The sequence below is a fragment of the Drosophila takahashii genome, chromosome X (assembly GCF_030179915.1).
Source record: "Drosophila takahashii strain IR98-3 E-12201 chromosome X, DtakHiC1v2, whole genome shotgun sequence".
Taxonomy (NCBI): domain Eukaryota; kingdom Metazoa; phylum Arthropoda; class Insecta; order Diptera; family Drosophilidae; genus Drosophila; species Drosophila takahashii.
This window is the reverse complement of record NC_091683.1, coordinates 6,243,763-6,259,575: the sequence shown is the minus strand read 5'-3', so window position 1 is coordinate 6,259,575 and position 15,813 is coordinate 6,243,763. Positions and strand designations below refer to the sequence as shown.

Below are 15,813 nucleotides of genomic sequence, written 5' to 3'. Positions count from 1 at the left end.
ATAGTTCCGGAACCAGTGGAGTTTTTGGAAAGTTGGGGAACTAGTGGAGCCTGTCCGACATTTTCGAGAAGTCGTGGAAAAAATGGAAAACGCTCTATTTGCGAATGTTAAGAGGCTTTACGATCACAAGCTCTACGAGTGCGTGATTCCATTGGTAATGGAAGATCCGAAGATCTATAAATATTACACTATATATTATAATATGAATATTATTTGATATTTGGCAGGCAAAGCTGCTTATAACGGTGCTCAAGAATGATCGCAATGTGGCCACCTTGGAGCTGGAGTACCAGGTGCAGCTCTATCTGGTTAATTCGCAGTACAAGGAGCGACATCATCGCTCGGCATCGCGGCACTTTGTGGACCTCTTCCACCAGCGTCGTCTGATGAACCACAGGCGCCACAAGAGCGCCGGTTTGCTGGCCATCGAAAGTGCCTATCCGGAGTTCGGGGAAGTGGAGCTGCGGCGCCGGCACGCCGAGTGCTATCGCGAGATCGGGGATCCCGACATGGCCCTGGGCACCCTGCTCCAGGTGCCCGTCAAGTCGCGCACTCCGCGGATCAACCTCATGCTGGCCAGGCTGCAGCATCACTGCCTTGGCTTCGGCAACACCAACAAGACCAAATCCCTGCCCGCCTACAAGGAGGTCATACGCGAATGCCCCATGGCCCTGCCCGTGATTCAGGACCTCTTGGAACTGGGCGAGGACGGCAACGAGGTCAACTCGCTGGTTATGCACGGTATTAAACTTAAAAAAAAAAATTTTTTTAACAACATTTTGCAAAATATGGTCAAAACTCAAGGTATTGAGTCCAAAAGCTATTAGACCGACTGTTTTGAGCAGATCTAAACTAACCTAAACTAACGATCCCCATTACTTTTGGAAAAATTTAATTTTTGTCACCAATTTTTGCATTTTTGATTTCTTGAAAAAAAAAATTATAAAATTTGAAAATTTCTAGATTGAAGTGCCAATCGATTAGGAATTAAAATACGAGTTCAAAAAGGTATGACATTCTATATTTGCATCATTATTCCCATTGTTACGGCAAAAATAGTGATGTTTGTTGATGGAAAATGTAGACTCGAATTTTTGAGGAAAAAAACCCTTTTTTTTGTGGTTTTTTAATCGTAACTTGCACAAATCAAGGCCCACAGCTAAAAGACTGACTGTTTTGAACAGCTAACGACCTAAACTAACGATCCCCATCACTTTCTAGGAAATTTATTTTTTGATCAATTTTCACATTTTTTATAAGGGGTAACATCACAATTTTTTGCGGAAAATGGCAAAAATTAAAAATGTCTAGGTTTGAATGCCAATCGATTGGAAATTTAATCACGAGTTCAGCGAGGTATTAATTTTTATATTTGGATGATTATTCTCATAATTTTTTACTAAAAATTGAGAAAAATTAAAAATCCCAGGTTTGAATTCCAATCTATTGAAATACTGATATGTTTGCATGTTTCAAAACAATAATTTTTTGCGAAAAATCGTCAAAAATTTGAGGTTTTGGTTTCAATCCCAATCGATAGGGAATTAATTTACGAGCACCACGAACCATCCTGTATTTCGACAATTTTTTGCATTGATTTAACCAATCTTTCCATATTTTGAACGTATTTACTCAGAATTTTGGCAAGAATACAGATTCTTTAGAAAATAAAATACTAATAATATTGATAAAAATGCAGTTTTGAGCAGCTAACCTATCGAAATATTTATTTATTATTATTTCTGATACTCTTCAGCTGCCTCGGTGCCCGGGAACTTTGACTGGCTGAGAACGTGGATCAAGGCTCTGGCCCAGATGTTCGACTGCAAGCACCAGGACGCGGCGCGCACCTTCCAGAGGCTGCAGGACAACACTCTGCTGAGGTGCAACGAGCAGCTGATGATGGCCCTGGGCAGGTGCCTCTACTACGACGGCAGCTACGCCCAGGCGGAGCAGTTCTTTGCGGCCACGGTTAGTGCCAATTCGGAGAATATCGAGGCCATCGGTCTGCTGGCCGTCGTTCGTGGTCAGGACTCCTTTAACAGCAACAGGACGGATATGGATCGCCTGTATGCCCAGGTCACCGCGGAACCAAAGTACACGGCCGAACATTGGTTTGTCCATGCCCAGTCCATGTACGATGCTGGGAAATTTGAGCGCGGCCTGAGTTTCGTGGGGCAGTGCTTGAACTCGGAGCCCCGTCACCAGGAGGCCCTCATTTTGCGCGGCCGTCTGCTCATCTCACTGGAGCGATTTTTGGAGGCCGTGGAGGCCTTTCGCATGGCCCAAAAGGTCGCTCCCTATCGATTCGAGGTCTATCGCGGCCTGTTCCACAGCTATTTGGCCGCCAAGCGATTCAAGGAGGCCCATGCCATGTGCAACTGGGCACTGCGTATTTTTCCGAATTCGCCCAGGGGACTTACGGTACGTACATGTCAAATTGATATGCAAGTGGTATTTTTTTTTAAAATTAAATTTTAATTTATTTCTTTCTCATTTCCTGGTGCTACAAGAAAAGTAATTTATTTAATAATTAAATAATTTAATAAATATCACCTATCCTACACAGATGTTTGGTCGCACACTTTTCCACTCGCCAGATCCGCAGATCAAGAAGAGCGCTCGCAAGTTTGCCGAAAAGTCACTGAAAATCGATCCCAATTATACGCCGGCGGTGACCTTAATGGCCGATATTTGCCAACTGGAGGGTGCGATTCAGGTAGAGCTCTAATTTAAAATTTAATATTATTTAATATTGAAAAACATCGATATTATCGAAACAATATTGTGAAAAAATCGGAAAAATCGATAATTGATCGAACTCTAATTCAAGGCGTCCATTAAGCTGCTGGAGGATCACGTCTTGCTCTTCCCGCAGGCGAATCTATTCACCAATCTCGCCGACATGCTGCGCACCCAAAAGGAGCCGCTCAGGGCCCTGGAGTATTACTACAAGGCATTGGGGTGGGTTTTATCTTTACCAACCTATTAATTTACTAAAAATATTCTAAAATTTCAGTAAGAATCCCAAATGCGAGCGAACTTTGCGGGGCATTAGCTTATTGAAGAGCTCCAACTCGCTCATCGGAGGAGGAGGAGGAACTACTGTCTTGGACGAAAGTGGACCACCACCACCCATCAAGGTGGTGGTGATTAGCCAGCTGACCTCCAATGGACCACCACTGGCCGCCACCCCCTGCGGAACAGCAAATCTGGATAATTGGATGGGTGTCGATGGTGCGGAGAACTCCCGGGAGGCAACCTCCTCGCCGGCCGCAAGATCTGGCCAGGATGTCGATGGCGATGGGGATGGGGATGGCTCCGTTTGGCACGATGTCGATGCGGAAATGGTCAACCTGAATTATGACGGCCATTAGGCGAGGTTCAGATTTGTTATTTCAAGAAATTTAGAATGATTATGATATTTATACACAACCTCAAGTTGGATTTAAGATTCTATGAAGAGTGCCATCTAGAGTATATTATTATTTTTCCTTAATTTTTTATACCTATTTGTTAAGATTTTGGGAAACATATTCAATTTTTGGCGCCACTCGTTTGGAGACTTTGGGAAGTGTGTTTTGCAGCAGGCAGACTTTAACAGTACTCAACTGGAAGGCAACCGTTAACGTTAAACCCTCATGTTATGAACATTGAGAACATTAACATTTATAATATTTAAATAAAATCAATTATTAAATTATAATTATTATATTAATAACATATTTAATTTAAAATTTAAATATGCCGCCTTGTATCTTAACATTTCTGATTTTTTGAATTTAGCGGGAAAACTGGATTTTTTAGGGGGAAAGCCAAATGTTCATCTGGCAACACTGAAATGAAACCGCTATAAAAGCAACAGCACAACCCATTTTGTTGATATTTTTCAACCGACACCGCGCGCCGATGGTTGTCTTTTGGTTTCCGTTAGATCTTTTCAAAAACGTATCTCGAAAAACATGCGTTAAATTTGCCGGGAAGCGGGATATATCATATTTGACTAAATATATATTATTACTATGATTGTTTTACATATTCCCAGCGAGCCAATTGTTTTTGGGCCGTGACGCGGGATTCTTTTTGTTTATGTTCTTTTGAAACCCTGTGTGCGAAAAGATAAAACCCTTTTTCGAAAAAAAATAAAACCGCGAAGTGGAGTGAAAAATTTGCATCACTTTGTGCATATTAAAACAATATAACCGCAAAAATATTGATACTATTTAATATGATTTGATATTTGATTTTTCCCACAATTGTTTTGTTCTTGTGAAAGCGAATCAAACAAAATTTGCATACAAATCGAGGGATTGGCGGATATCTTTTAAAAGGTTTGTGCATTAAAAATAAAATAAAACTGAAATTTAGATGGTGTAGAATTTAGTCATTTCCTTTATGTTTTTCCCCAACAAACGGTTGATTTAATCAGACAACTGTGGGTTTATCAGGGGAATAAAAACAATGTGGAGCGTTTTACACATGTTTGGCCGATTGTGGATTTGTGTTGTGTGTTTGCCTAGTCGCTCTTTCGCTTGATAACGTGCAGAATATGCCCTATCGAGTGGGTCAGAGAGCCCCCATATCATATCATGCACACGCACTTGTTGATTTCGGCACTTTTTGTTGCACTTGCGATGGTACTGTTGCAAATGCAAATTTGATTTCTGGATTTCCTAGAACCCCCGGCTCTTGTCATGTCAACAAAAAACGTTCCCTTGGCTTTAGCTTTAGCTTTAGCTTTACTTTCTTGTTTGCTTACTGGTGACTTTCTTGTGGTCCGACGGGCTCTTCCGCGAAATCGCTTGATGAATAAGAATTAAAATCTGCTGCACGCCATAAATTTACCCACCCCCTCGCGAAATGCCCTCTCCAAAATCATCCGCCCTCCAATTTTTCGGTTTGCTAATTAAAAGTAATAAGGCAAAACGATGACAGGATCGGCTTACAGATGCGGGCAAAGATGTAGTTAGGACTGTGGTAGTCATTTTGAAAGTAAGATTAATTTATTTAAAAAAAAATTGTAAAAATTCAGTCAGCAGTCGATAAAGCCACTATTTTTTATAAATTGACTCATATTGTGTTTTACTGATTTATACAAAAAACTTTGTTTCATATACATTTTTATCAACCCAAGCTTGAAAATAAATAATTTTTTTTATTAATGTAATTTTTTCTAATTAAGTTTAAGACTTTATATTATATATTTATTCGTGTTGATTTTTTTTTTAATTAAAAAAAGGTGTTTTAAGATGTGGAATTTGTTGAATATTTAAAAAAATCCTCTATTATTTTGACCTTGGCTGTGTGTGTGTCAACAAACAATTTACAGCTGTTTACGCCTGTTGGACGCCCACAACAACAACAAACAGAGGAAAAAGGAGTGAAAGGAACTCTCTCCCTCTCCCTCCATTTCTCTCAGAATCCCCTGGAGAAATTAAAACTAGAGAGAGAGAGAGATCTCATTGTGTGGACTTTGTGGGTTTTCAATTCTCAGGCCGTCAATTGCCGAACTGATAAGAAAATGCTCAACTGATAAAGGGTGGTATTTACACATTTACACAGTCACACACACACACAAAGAGTCGAGAGTTGCGGGTCTTGAGTTTTTCTGTTTCCCAGTTCGGGGTCTTGAGTTTTAGTAGTGCCGTTTGGGCTGGGCCTCCATATGTTTTCCCCTGTTTTCCCATCGTTTATAACGGTCGTCGCAACGCATGCGCCTCTCCTCCCACAGCCCCATATTCTCCTTCTCTCCCTCTCTCCTTCTCCTTTTCCTCTTCCTTGTCGCTTTCCCTCCCCCTCGCACTCACGCACACTGGCACACAGATAGTGCTTATGGGATTACAATAATTTCCAGAAATCAATGCACAGTGGTTGCCACATTAATATATATCCCCCATATGATCGACCTCCCGCTGTTGACTAACTGCGATTTTATTGGTCAACCATTAATAATATTTGAGCAACTAATGTGGGAATTAACTGGCATTAGCTGGGTTTTTAAAGACAACAGAATTAATTATTGAGACCCCAGTTCCTTTAGTTTTGAGTCCTAACAAGGTTTAAAAGGGAATTTTAAATAATGAACTTAATTCTAAAGACATTAGAAGCACCAGAACATAGTTTAAAATATTCCTGTGATTCAAAACCCAAGTTTCATTAGTTAGGATCCTTTAAAAATCTACTAATTGGATGCTTTTAAAATATGATATTTCTTTATGATCCATTTGGATTTCCTATAGTTATATTCTATTATCATATTTTGGTTCTTCAAATGATATGATAGTTCTGTATCAGGAAATATGTATATGGTAAAGCTTCATTATTATCTACCCAATTTTGTTTTATAAAATGTAGGTACTTTTAAAATATGATTTTACTCTTTCTTCCCAAAGCATTTCCTATAGTTATGTTCTATTATAATATTTTATTTGCCCTTAATGATATGATAGTTCCATATCAGGCGATATCCGTCGTAAGGCTCCACTGTGCCCCTTTTCGGTGTCCAACTATTTTAATGTGCGTGGCTCTCCCTTTCGATTCTCTCCCGGAATCGGAATAGTTGGGCAAGGACTTGCGCGGAAGCTGTTGGTGAATATTTCGGGTGGGGGGTTGGGATTTTGCAACCCTGGGTTGTGTGTGCCGTTCTTGTGGCGAAAAGAAAAGTCGGGTTATTCGACGTTAGTCTTCGGTCATATGGTCGTCCGTCGAGTTGCGGAGTTGCGGTCTCGCGGAGTCGCCTTCTCGCGGTATTTCGCGTCCACTCCTAATAAAGAAAACCTCCTGTGCTGATTTCAAAACTTCCCTTCCGTTTCCGACTTCTTGTTCTTTGTCGATTTTTTTTCTCGTATTTATTATGTGATGTGAAGTGAATATAAGAAAAAAAAAAAAGTAACCAAAACATTGGCTATTATTTTTCGTAGCACACTTACCGCTATAATAACGTGCTTCCTTGTCTGGATTCCCATTTTTTTTTCTTTCCATCGCGTGCAGAAAAAGTAAGCGCAGAATTTAGCGTAAATTTTTAGTGTTATTGTTGTTATTGTTTTGGCCCGTTAGGGTGGCAACCATCGATTTGCGTGTCGCGGAGTTAAAAACAAAAAAAAAAAAAAATAACACACAAATTCAAAAATCAAAATCGGGGAAACAAAAGAAATCAAATGCCAAAATAGCAATTCGATTGTTTGTGAGAGAGCCGAAAAAACAAATAAACAAACAGCTGAAAATAATGATTATTATTATTATTATTATTGGGTTGTCTGCTACTTTGGAACTTATCGCTTTTTATCCTATCCGTCTGCCAATAATGATATGTACTTAAGCACTGAAAAAAAATTCGATATGAAATATGGTCAATTCTTCTAATGTCAAATTTATGATTCAAACATATCAACTTGATATTTTATCATATCATATAAAATACCAAATTTGGTATTTATATTTAACAAATAATGTAAAATATGATAATGTCAAAATAATGAATAAATGGAACAGCACATATCAATCTGATACTTGTCATTTTTTTCTGTGTATTTCTGAATATCTGAATGTGCCGGAATGTGCTGTTGTAAATGGTGTAAATCATAAACATAAGGCGCATTCAATTTAATTTCCACATGCAACGAACGACACCCTCCTGATAACGAGAATGAGCTCTACACCAAACAGTATAGTATTGTATTGTACCCCCGATCTCTCCGGCATGCCATGCATATATATGTAAATATATAAAATACAAGTGACAGCTCGGTTGGTTCCATAGCTCATGGGGTTTATCTGAAGTTCCACTTACAAATGACACATACATATAGTATATATATGGTTTATATCCATAAAATATGTCATACGAGCAGGGATCCAGATCCAGTTTTAACCACTTAGGGGTAGACCAATATTTATGAGTATGGAACTAGAATCTTACAACTGTAAGTCGATCGACGAACAAAGAACGATATTCCATTATATGATGATATAGTAGGACGAGATAAGAAACTATTAGTGGTAGTTCGTTCCAAGAGAACTAGAAACTATTTCTTAACGGATCTTTAGCTTTAAAAGCTTATGGCCGAGAGATAAGAAAACTCGATTAGATATGTAATTCTAGTTCATAAGCTAAAAACATGATTTTCCCAATTAAAGGAAAATCTTTGATTTATTAGCTAAAACTCAAAAACTCTTTTGAAGCACACACACATATCATCAAAATATTATTTATGATATCCTGAATGGACTCTCGATGTCCATGTTTTGCTTTAAATAAATACACAAAAACTGAGTCATAAATCTTTCGACAAAACTTCGCAAGATGTCTGGGGGCCTTTAATTAAAGAACTTGTGAATGTTTTTCTATGGTAATATTATTAATTTTCCCTGTGCGAATTCAGACAACATTTCCATGAGTCATAGTTTGGCAGGCCACCCATCGCGGTGGCGCCTCTTGAAGTGTTTTTTTTTATTATTATTTATTTTGCCAGGAGATTGAGTCACGTCAACTGTTTTAATGAGCAAATGGGAGCAGTAAATTGGAGGGGGTGGCGATGGGCTGACCTTGGTGACCGCATGCGCAGGCGGCATTCGTCACGCATCGAAAAAAGGACATTCCCTAAAAAGGTCAGAATAGCACTCTGCATATGTGGCATTGACCTTGCCCAATTCCTACCTGGCCATTAAAGACCCTCTCACCCGCTGAGCGGCCTTCGTGGGAAAAGGTAGGCCCAAGGTCCAGACAAAAATCAGAAACCAACCAAACCAATCCAAACAGAAGGTGTCAAAAGCCAACACACAGAAAGATAAAGATATATAGCCAATATTGGTTTTCAATTCGATAGTTTCTTGTGACCAAAATACGATTTATAAATAATGGTGATAAGATGTTTAGGAAAACGGTAAGAGTTACCATTAAATTACGATTTTTTTATAGGGATTTATTTATAGAGATCTTTCAAAATTGTTTATTTTTTAAAGAGATCTATAAGAAGTTGTTTCTTATAGAGGATATATCAAAATTGTTTGTTTTAGAAATTTGTCAAAGTTGGCAATTTTGTATCATAATTTTTTGGGTTGTTAAAATAAATATTTTAAAATATTTAGTGGACTTACCATAAAATATTTGATCTGTAAAACAAGAAGAAAAAAAACATTAATCAACTGAATAGGACTTCATTAATCTATAACTATGATTATAATTAAGTATAAGATATATGTAGATACAAATTGAAAATTGTAATAGAAATTTACTATTATTTTATGATAATCCCATACGAAAACTTAAAATCCAGATAACCCAAAGAGTTACGTGATTCCCGGGGGAATCCCTTCCCGTAGGACACACCCAAATATTCTGCGGTGGCGGTTCCGTTTTTCCCCTCGTTGTATATTTTCTATTCTCCTTGGCTTGGCGTGCGAATTTTTCGTGTATTTTTCGACGTGATGTTTGCTTTTGCCAACTCTCTTGCCATTTCCGCTTGTCAGACATTTGTCAGCTTTTAGCTTATTGCCAACTTCTGGAGCCAAAGTCTATGAGAGCGATTGCGAAACAAGCCTACACCGATTGTCAGTCTGGCTTTTTGGTTTTTGATCTTGGTTTTGGGTTTTAAGTTTTGGTTTTGGTTTTGGGTTTCGGTTTGGGATGGAAAATGGTATTGGGAGACTTTAGCCCACCTCTCATCAGTACGGTTCCGTTTTCGTATTCATATTCATCAGCGTTTTTAGTCATTTCATCGCATATCGCATATTTACGTAGGCCATTCGAGCCAAGTTAACGCCTTTATTTATTGACTTATTTGTTTAGACCACCACCTCTTTCGCTAGTTCTCCCATTTTTCTAGTTCTCTATGCATACACGGAAAAAAAATTGAGAAAAGATCAAATTGATATGTGCTGGTCAATTTTATATTTTTTAAAGATCAAGTTATTCATATAATTTTGATATGAACAAAGATTATGTTTATCTTATTTGGTATTTTAGATGATATGATAAAATGTCATGTTGATATGTTTAAATCATAAATTTGACATTAATAGGCTTTTTATTGATATGAAATAAGATAGAATAGGGTCAAATTTCATATCGAATTTGTTTTCTGTGTAGATGTGTGTGGAACGCAACGCTCACTCACTCGTATTCACATTCACATTCAATGACAAAAAGCAAATAAAACTCCATTTACCGTTTTCTACTTACGTCTCTGATGATGATGATGTCACACTCGGTGAAAAAGCCCAACTATATAAAATACATATGCATACATATAACATTTTCGATTTCCTTTCCTTATTTTTTCCCTTCTCTGTCCTCAGGTTCCGGCCCCAGCTGAGGAAAACCAACAGAAAAGAACAAGAAACCGAACTGTAGAAGGCGCACAGTGGGGAGATATCAACACCAGATCGGTGAGTTCATCAAAGGTCGCGGGGAAGTGTTAAATATAGGGGGGAATTTTGGGGGATCGTAAAAAATCATAGGAGCTTCCATTGTTAGTTGGAAATTTATTGGGTATTTTACCAGATAAAGACGGTGTTTATTTATAAAATGTAAACTGTACAACTAAAATATAAAGTTTCTCGAATTCGAAAGAATAACCATAAGACTATAGGATATGTAAATATCAGGAACTTTTATGATATAATATAAATCTCAATTAAATTTTTCATCAAATGGATAATATTTACGTTCCCTGGAATATTTCCTTATTATAATCAAATCCAATATCCTTTTAAAGATAATTTCCGAAAACATCAAATATAAGATATTTCTGATCTTTTAGTAGCATACCTTTAAGATCCCCCTCTCAAGTAATTATCTCCCGAAACGAAAAAGATAAAACCGGTGCAGAAATGACCGTTCGCGATCTAGAAAGAAATGCGCCCCGGCACTAATCACTTTGGTTCTGGGAAAGTGTGAATCATGTGGCTATATAAGATACTTACGACCAAATGCCCCGGGCTCTATCAAACGCGTATCTCTTGGCCATGATAAAAATATACGATCGGTTTCGTCATAGACCGAGATGACGACGCCTCTGGCTATATGTACACATATACAAAGAAATATATATCAAGATATATATATTCGTGTGAGCGCATTTTTGGGGGGATTATGTCGTAGGTCAGGGAATCTGAATGTGCGAAAGAAATGGTCGTTTCGAGTGGTTATGAATGGGCAGAGCGCCAAAAGAATCTGAGTCACGGCATTTCTTGGGCTGCATTTTCGGTTTCAGTTTCAGTTTCGTTTTTTGATTTCGATTTCGTTATCAAGCGTTTATATCAAGCCAATTGGCATTCAACGAACTAACGCACATTATAATGTATCGGGAAAACGTGGCGCGAAATTCATTCATTCCAACGATCGCCAAATAACGACGATCGATAGCTCGGAAGTCGATTTGTCGTCGTTTGTCATATAGCGTCCCCTTCCTAAAACCCCCTTCTGAAAATTTCAATATTTATGAGTATGCAATCGCTCCTAGTTGCCAGTCGGTTCCCCAGTTCCTCAAATGGACAACCCATCTCCGATCAGTTTTGGACAGTTCATTTATTTATTTCGACGGTTGACAGGCGGGTAGGGTAGAGTGTGTCAAGTGATCGCCAAAGGGCCACGAATATCAAATACAAAATGCTGGGAATACAAATTGGAATTGGGTGTTGTGGCTGTGGCATGGAATGGATCATCGATCAGCTGGCAGTTGATCAAACACAGAGATAGCGGAGATGACAGCCAAAGGGATCCCAGATCCCAGGTGAATTGAAAATGAACTCAGGATTTATCCTTACTTCAAAAAAGAAATAGGATCTCGAAATCATGCAGGTACATAACTCATTTGGTTATTCAAAGTAGGTAGGTTGATCCTCTAACAAAGGTTACGGATAATCTATATTATGACAATCCATTTGTAGGGATTTCAAATGCAGAGATAATAAATCATTTAACACCCAAAATGTAAATTAAAAGGAGTTTTTTTCTAATGGATTATTTACAGGATTTTAAAATCATGTAATGATTTGTCACTTTAAGACCCTTTTAAAACAATTAAAATTTCTTATTTGATCTCACGAATGGTAGTTTAAGGTTCGTTTTAAAGGAAGTAAAGCCAGAAGAATTTTTACTAAAGGATTCTTCACAGGATTTGAAAATCATTTAATGATTTGTTAATTAAAAATTTCTAATTTTGTGTGGGTTCACGAATCTCTCTCATTTTCTTGTAATCTTTTAATTTGGTCTTCGTAGCAAACTTTTTTTTTATATACTTTTTCTGAACCACTGATCTCCCCATTCATCTTTGATTCACAACCCATTGCGTGTTGATCGCGAGGCATTTGCCTCGGGGCGATCTTTTGTCTCTTTGTCGCCACTGCTCATTGAATTAATTGCACACAGAGTCGCAACTTGGTTATATCTTCGCAATATCTATATACACATATATATCCATCTGCATCTGCATGTGCATCTTGAACTGAAGAAGATGGATTCCCAGGCCCAGGCGCCTTGTAAATTTAGTTGTTCGCGCACGCAATTTGCTGCTGGCTTTCGGTTGAGATGAGATGAGTTGAGTGTTGGAAATGCCTGCTTGCTGTGGTCATGAACCCGCATTGTAGTTGCCATTTTATTTGTTTATTAATTGTTCAGCCCCTCTCGCCAGCGGTTGATGGATGATGTGGATGTGGATGTGGCTCCATCTCTATATCCATCTGCAGCTTTAAATCCATCTCTATATTCATATTTTTAGAGCTCCGGCTCCATGTCGTTGGCATGTGGGTTGTGGGTGAAGTGAAATGAAATGAAACGATATGAAATGAAATGAAACCATTCAAGTTGACTCTGCCGCCGTTTTCCATCCAACGGATGACAATGAAATGCCGAAGTTTCACTGCGATTATGCTCAAAACAGCCATGATTATTACGCTGTTTGATCTCGCTGAGATTCGCCAGAGATTAAAATCTTTTACGACCGATTCGAGTGATCCTAACCGATTAGAGAATTAAATGTTCTTTTAATTGGGAAAATTCTATATGAAATCCCAGAAATTCTAGAAATATCTTGACTTTATCTCAAGTTATCCAGCCAGTAATGGGATCTGAAAGCCTGATTCTGATCCTATTAGTATTACTATAATAATAAATACATACATATGTTAGAAATGATTAATATTATTATACATTTTCTAATCAGGAAAAACTTATATAAGAAACTTTTTAACCTGATCCCAACTAACAGAGGTCTTAAAAATTATACCTAATAATGGATTTTGAATGACCTCTTCGAAAATCAACCCAACTTGATCTACAATCATTAGTGATAATCTCTAAAATAGCTCAGAAAATCTTCAGGCGATTAAAAGCACAAGTGTAGATCATTAAATGAACATTTAGACCGCCACTTTTTAATGTATTCAACATCTGCCCAGAATGATCTATACCCATTAAGGCCAGAGAGTTACCATCGCTTATTTTCATTTTTTTTTTTTTGCAATCTTTAGCGATCGCCCAGCCAAGCAGGCGTGAAATCATCGTTATTATGATGATTAGTTTTTTGCTCAACGACGGGCATTATTATCAAACTAACACGGCGCTTCACAGAGACCCATTATATACATTCGTATACCTATAGAAGTTAGGGATGCTTTTTCGGGGAGTGGAAGCCAAGCGGATCCGATTAAATGCCTTCGACGATTGTCGCCTATTAACGGAATCAACTTGGATGCGGGCGGTCTCTCAAAATGATGGGCCTAATCAAAAATGTATTTATGAGATACGACATTACATACGCATTTTGTGGGTCAGGGGTACTTGAATTTCATTACATTTAATGGCGTTTAGTCATCAAGGGATCATATTTTTTGACAAAAAATCTGTGGAAATCCGTTTTGATGGATATAAAATTGGAATGAGAGATGGTAAATGAGAAATGATAAATGGAGGCGACAAGCGATCGAATGTCCGAATGCCAAATGGTTGCGCATGCGCATTTTTCGGACCAGCGAATTATGAATCGAGATGTGAGATGCGATGGGTTTTTGCGACTCTATCGCTATAGAGAGACTCAACCCAAACGAACCCAAGCAAACCGGACTGGACCAACCTGATGTACGGAAAGGTGAAGACAAATTGGGCAGCTTACATCATGACGGGGTGTTGTTTTCTATTTTTTCTATTTTTTTTTTTGCACTGTCTGACTGAAAATATATATATCGCCCGCAGGCCCGGCAATTAAGAATTTTTGTCTTTGGCCTGGCCTTTAAGCCAAAAATTGTTGCCTGGGTGGGCGAGAGATTTATATATTTTTGTGAGTTCGTGTGTGCAGTGTGTGCTTAGTTTTGTATTTCGTAGCCTGTAGTTTTTGAGCTCTGCTCATTAAGTGGCTCAAATGGCAGTCAAAAACTGTTGGCCGGAACCAGCCAAGAATCATTATGTCAATGTCGGTTTCTCGGCATCTCTGACTTCATGCCCCGACATTTAATTTGCTGTTTTGGGTTACCTCATAAGTTCGCACTTGAGATTCGAGATTGTGGAGGTCTATTCTCGGGGATTTTGCATTCAAATCCCCGAGTGTGTCAAGTGTCGATCGCTTTGTCCTCGTCCACTTGAGCCAGGAAATAAGAAATGTTTTTTGTTTTCCCTTTTGGGATTTGTAGGATCTTTTAGATGGATCATAAAGGATGGGTTTTGTGAGTTCTCAAACCCAAATATCCATGACTCGGCACTCCCCTTCCAGCTAAAGTGATCATCCATCAAGGAATGGAATGTGTCTGCAGATCAAACGATCGTTCCGATTGAATCATTATCATCAGAAGATCTGATCTTAGGTGTCCTCCCTATTGTGCATAATTTGTAACCAAATTTAGTAACTTCTTTGATTGCTTGATTGGTTTTCGGTTTTGGGGTTTGGATCTTCGATTTTTGGAAGTTTAGAGCTGTGGGTCTTAGAGGGTCTTCAGTTTCTCCTGCAGATCTCCCATTACGATCGTCTAGCTGCAGGGGATAATTTCTGTTAGCTGCGTGCTCGTCATTCCCCTGATTGGAACCGATCGTAAAAACCGAAGCGTGCCTTGTTCCCCGCCTCTCTTTGGACCCTAAAAAAAAAAGATCATCCAAAGTTTTTTACGATCGCTTTAATGCCTCCTCGACTCAACCTCTCATACCTTGATTGACCGAACGTTAGATAGATCATTTAATTTAAACTATTTATGGATATTTTATAGCGGGGCGATTTGCATTTTGGCCAACTTTCCATTTGACAAAATGAAACCTAAGCAGCTCTCTTCATGAATGGAATTCCTTTTTAACGATGTGAGAACGGTGGGAAGATGCCAGGGAGCAGGAAAGATTATAGAGGTTGTGAGTTTGTGAGATTATGAGATTCCGAAGGCTCTATTAAATTCTATAATGGTTTCTTAAGAGGTCTTAAAGCCTAGTGATTTAAAAAGGCAGGAAATTTGTAGCCTAAGATTATATCTTATAGAAATTACATAAAAGTAATGGAAAATGGAATCAGTGAGAAGGAGATTTTTAAAAGGGACTCGAAAAAGGATCCTGAAGATACAAAAAGGGATATTATAAGAAATTACTGAACATTTTACAAAGATGAGTAACAATTAGAAGATTATGTCAGAAATACCAAAAAATTATAATAAGAAGTTATCAAGACGAAGTTTTGCAGAAAAACCCCAGTAAAAATATTGTATATTATTTCAAAAATATCAAAAAAACGCAAAAATAAAACCAGAACTGGGAACTTGCTCATACTCCTTCCTTTGAAAACCTATCTAACATCCGGTGTTGGGACTCTGTTGTTGGGATTGTGTCATCCATCTATTAAGCCA

The 15,813-nt window shown here is 38.2% G+C and overlaps 3 protein-coding genes across 4 annotated transcripts in view; 2 read left to right on the top strand and 1 right to left on the bottom strand.

Annotated features, from left to right (window-relative positions):
• The window catches only part of LOC138913903 (uncharacterized), a 164,479-nt gene that overhangs the window by 115,814 nt on the left and 32,852 nt on the right, over positions 1-15,813 (bottom strand). Inside the window, exon 5 of the mRNA XM_070219085.1 lies at positions 9,097-9,111. Within this exon, the coding sequence (XP_070075186.1) occupies positions 9,097-9,111 (15 nt within the window). The remainder of the gene's footprint in view (positions 1-9,096; positions 9,112-15,813) is intronic.
• Positions 34-3,499, top strand: APC7 (anaphase-promoting complex subunit 7). Its single transcript, XM_044394323.2, has 6 exons — positions 34-154; positions 228-741; positions 1,757-2,424; positions 2,570-2,719; positions 2,834-2,964; positions 3,020-3,499. Exons 1-6 carry the CDS (start codon positions 83-85, stop codon positions 3,375-3,377), a joined length of 1,893 nt encoding a protein of 630 aa, XP_044250258.2. The 5' UTR covers positions 34-82; the 3' UTR covers positions 3,378-3,499.
• Positions 3,897-15,813, top strand: part of pigs (pickled eggs) — a 58,203-nt gene continuing 46,286 nt past the window's right edge. Inside the window, exons 1-2 of one of the 2 annotated variants that reach the window (XM_017137357.3) lie at positions 3,897-4,331; positions 10,297-10,386. The gene's annotated coding sequence lies outside the window, so the exon portion shown is untranslated. Of the gene's footprint in view, positions 4,332-6,882; positions 6,996-10,296; positions 10,387-15,813 lie in introns of those variants that run through there. The other variant, XM_070219083.1, reaches the window with a different exon arrangement.

Excerpts from the sequence above, each read along its gene's own strand:
- APC7 (XM_044394323.2), top strand. The coding sequence starts at position 83 with ATGGAAAACGCTCTATTTGCGAATGTTAAGAGGCTTTACGATCACAAG. Across the intron at positions 2,425-2,569 it reads ATTCGCCCAGGGGACTTACG|ATGTTTGGTCGCACACTTTT; the intron begins GTACGTACATGT and ends TATCCTACACAG. Across the intron at positions 2,965-3,019 it reads TATTACTACAAGGCATTGGG|TAAGAATCCCAAATGCGAGC; the intron begins GTGGGTTTTATC and ends CTAAAATTTCAG.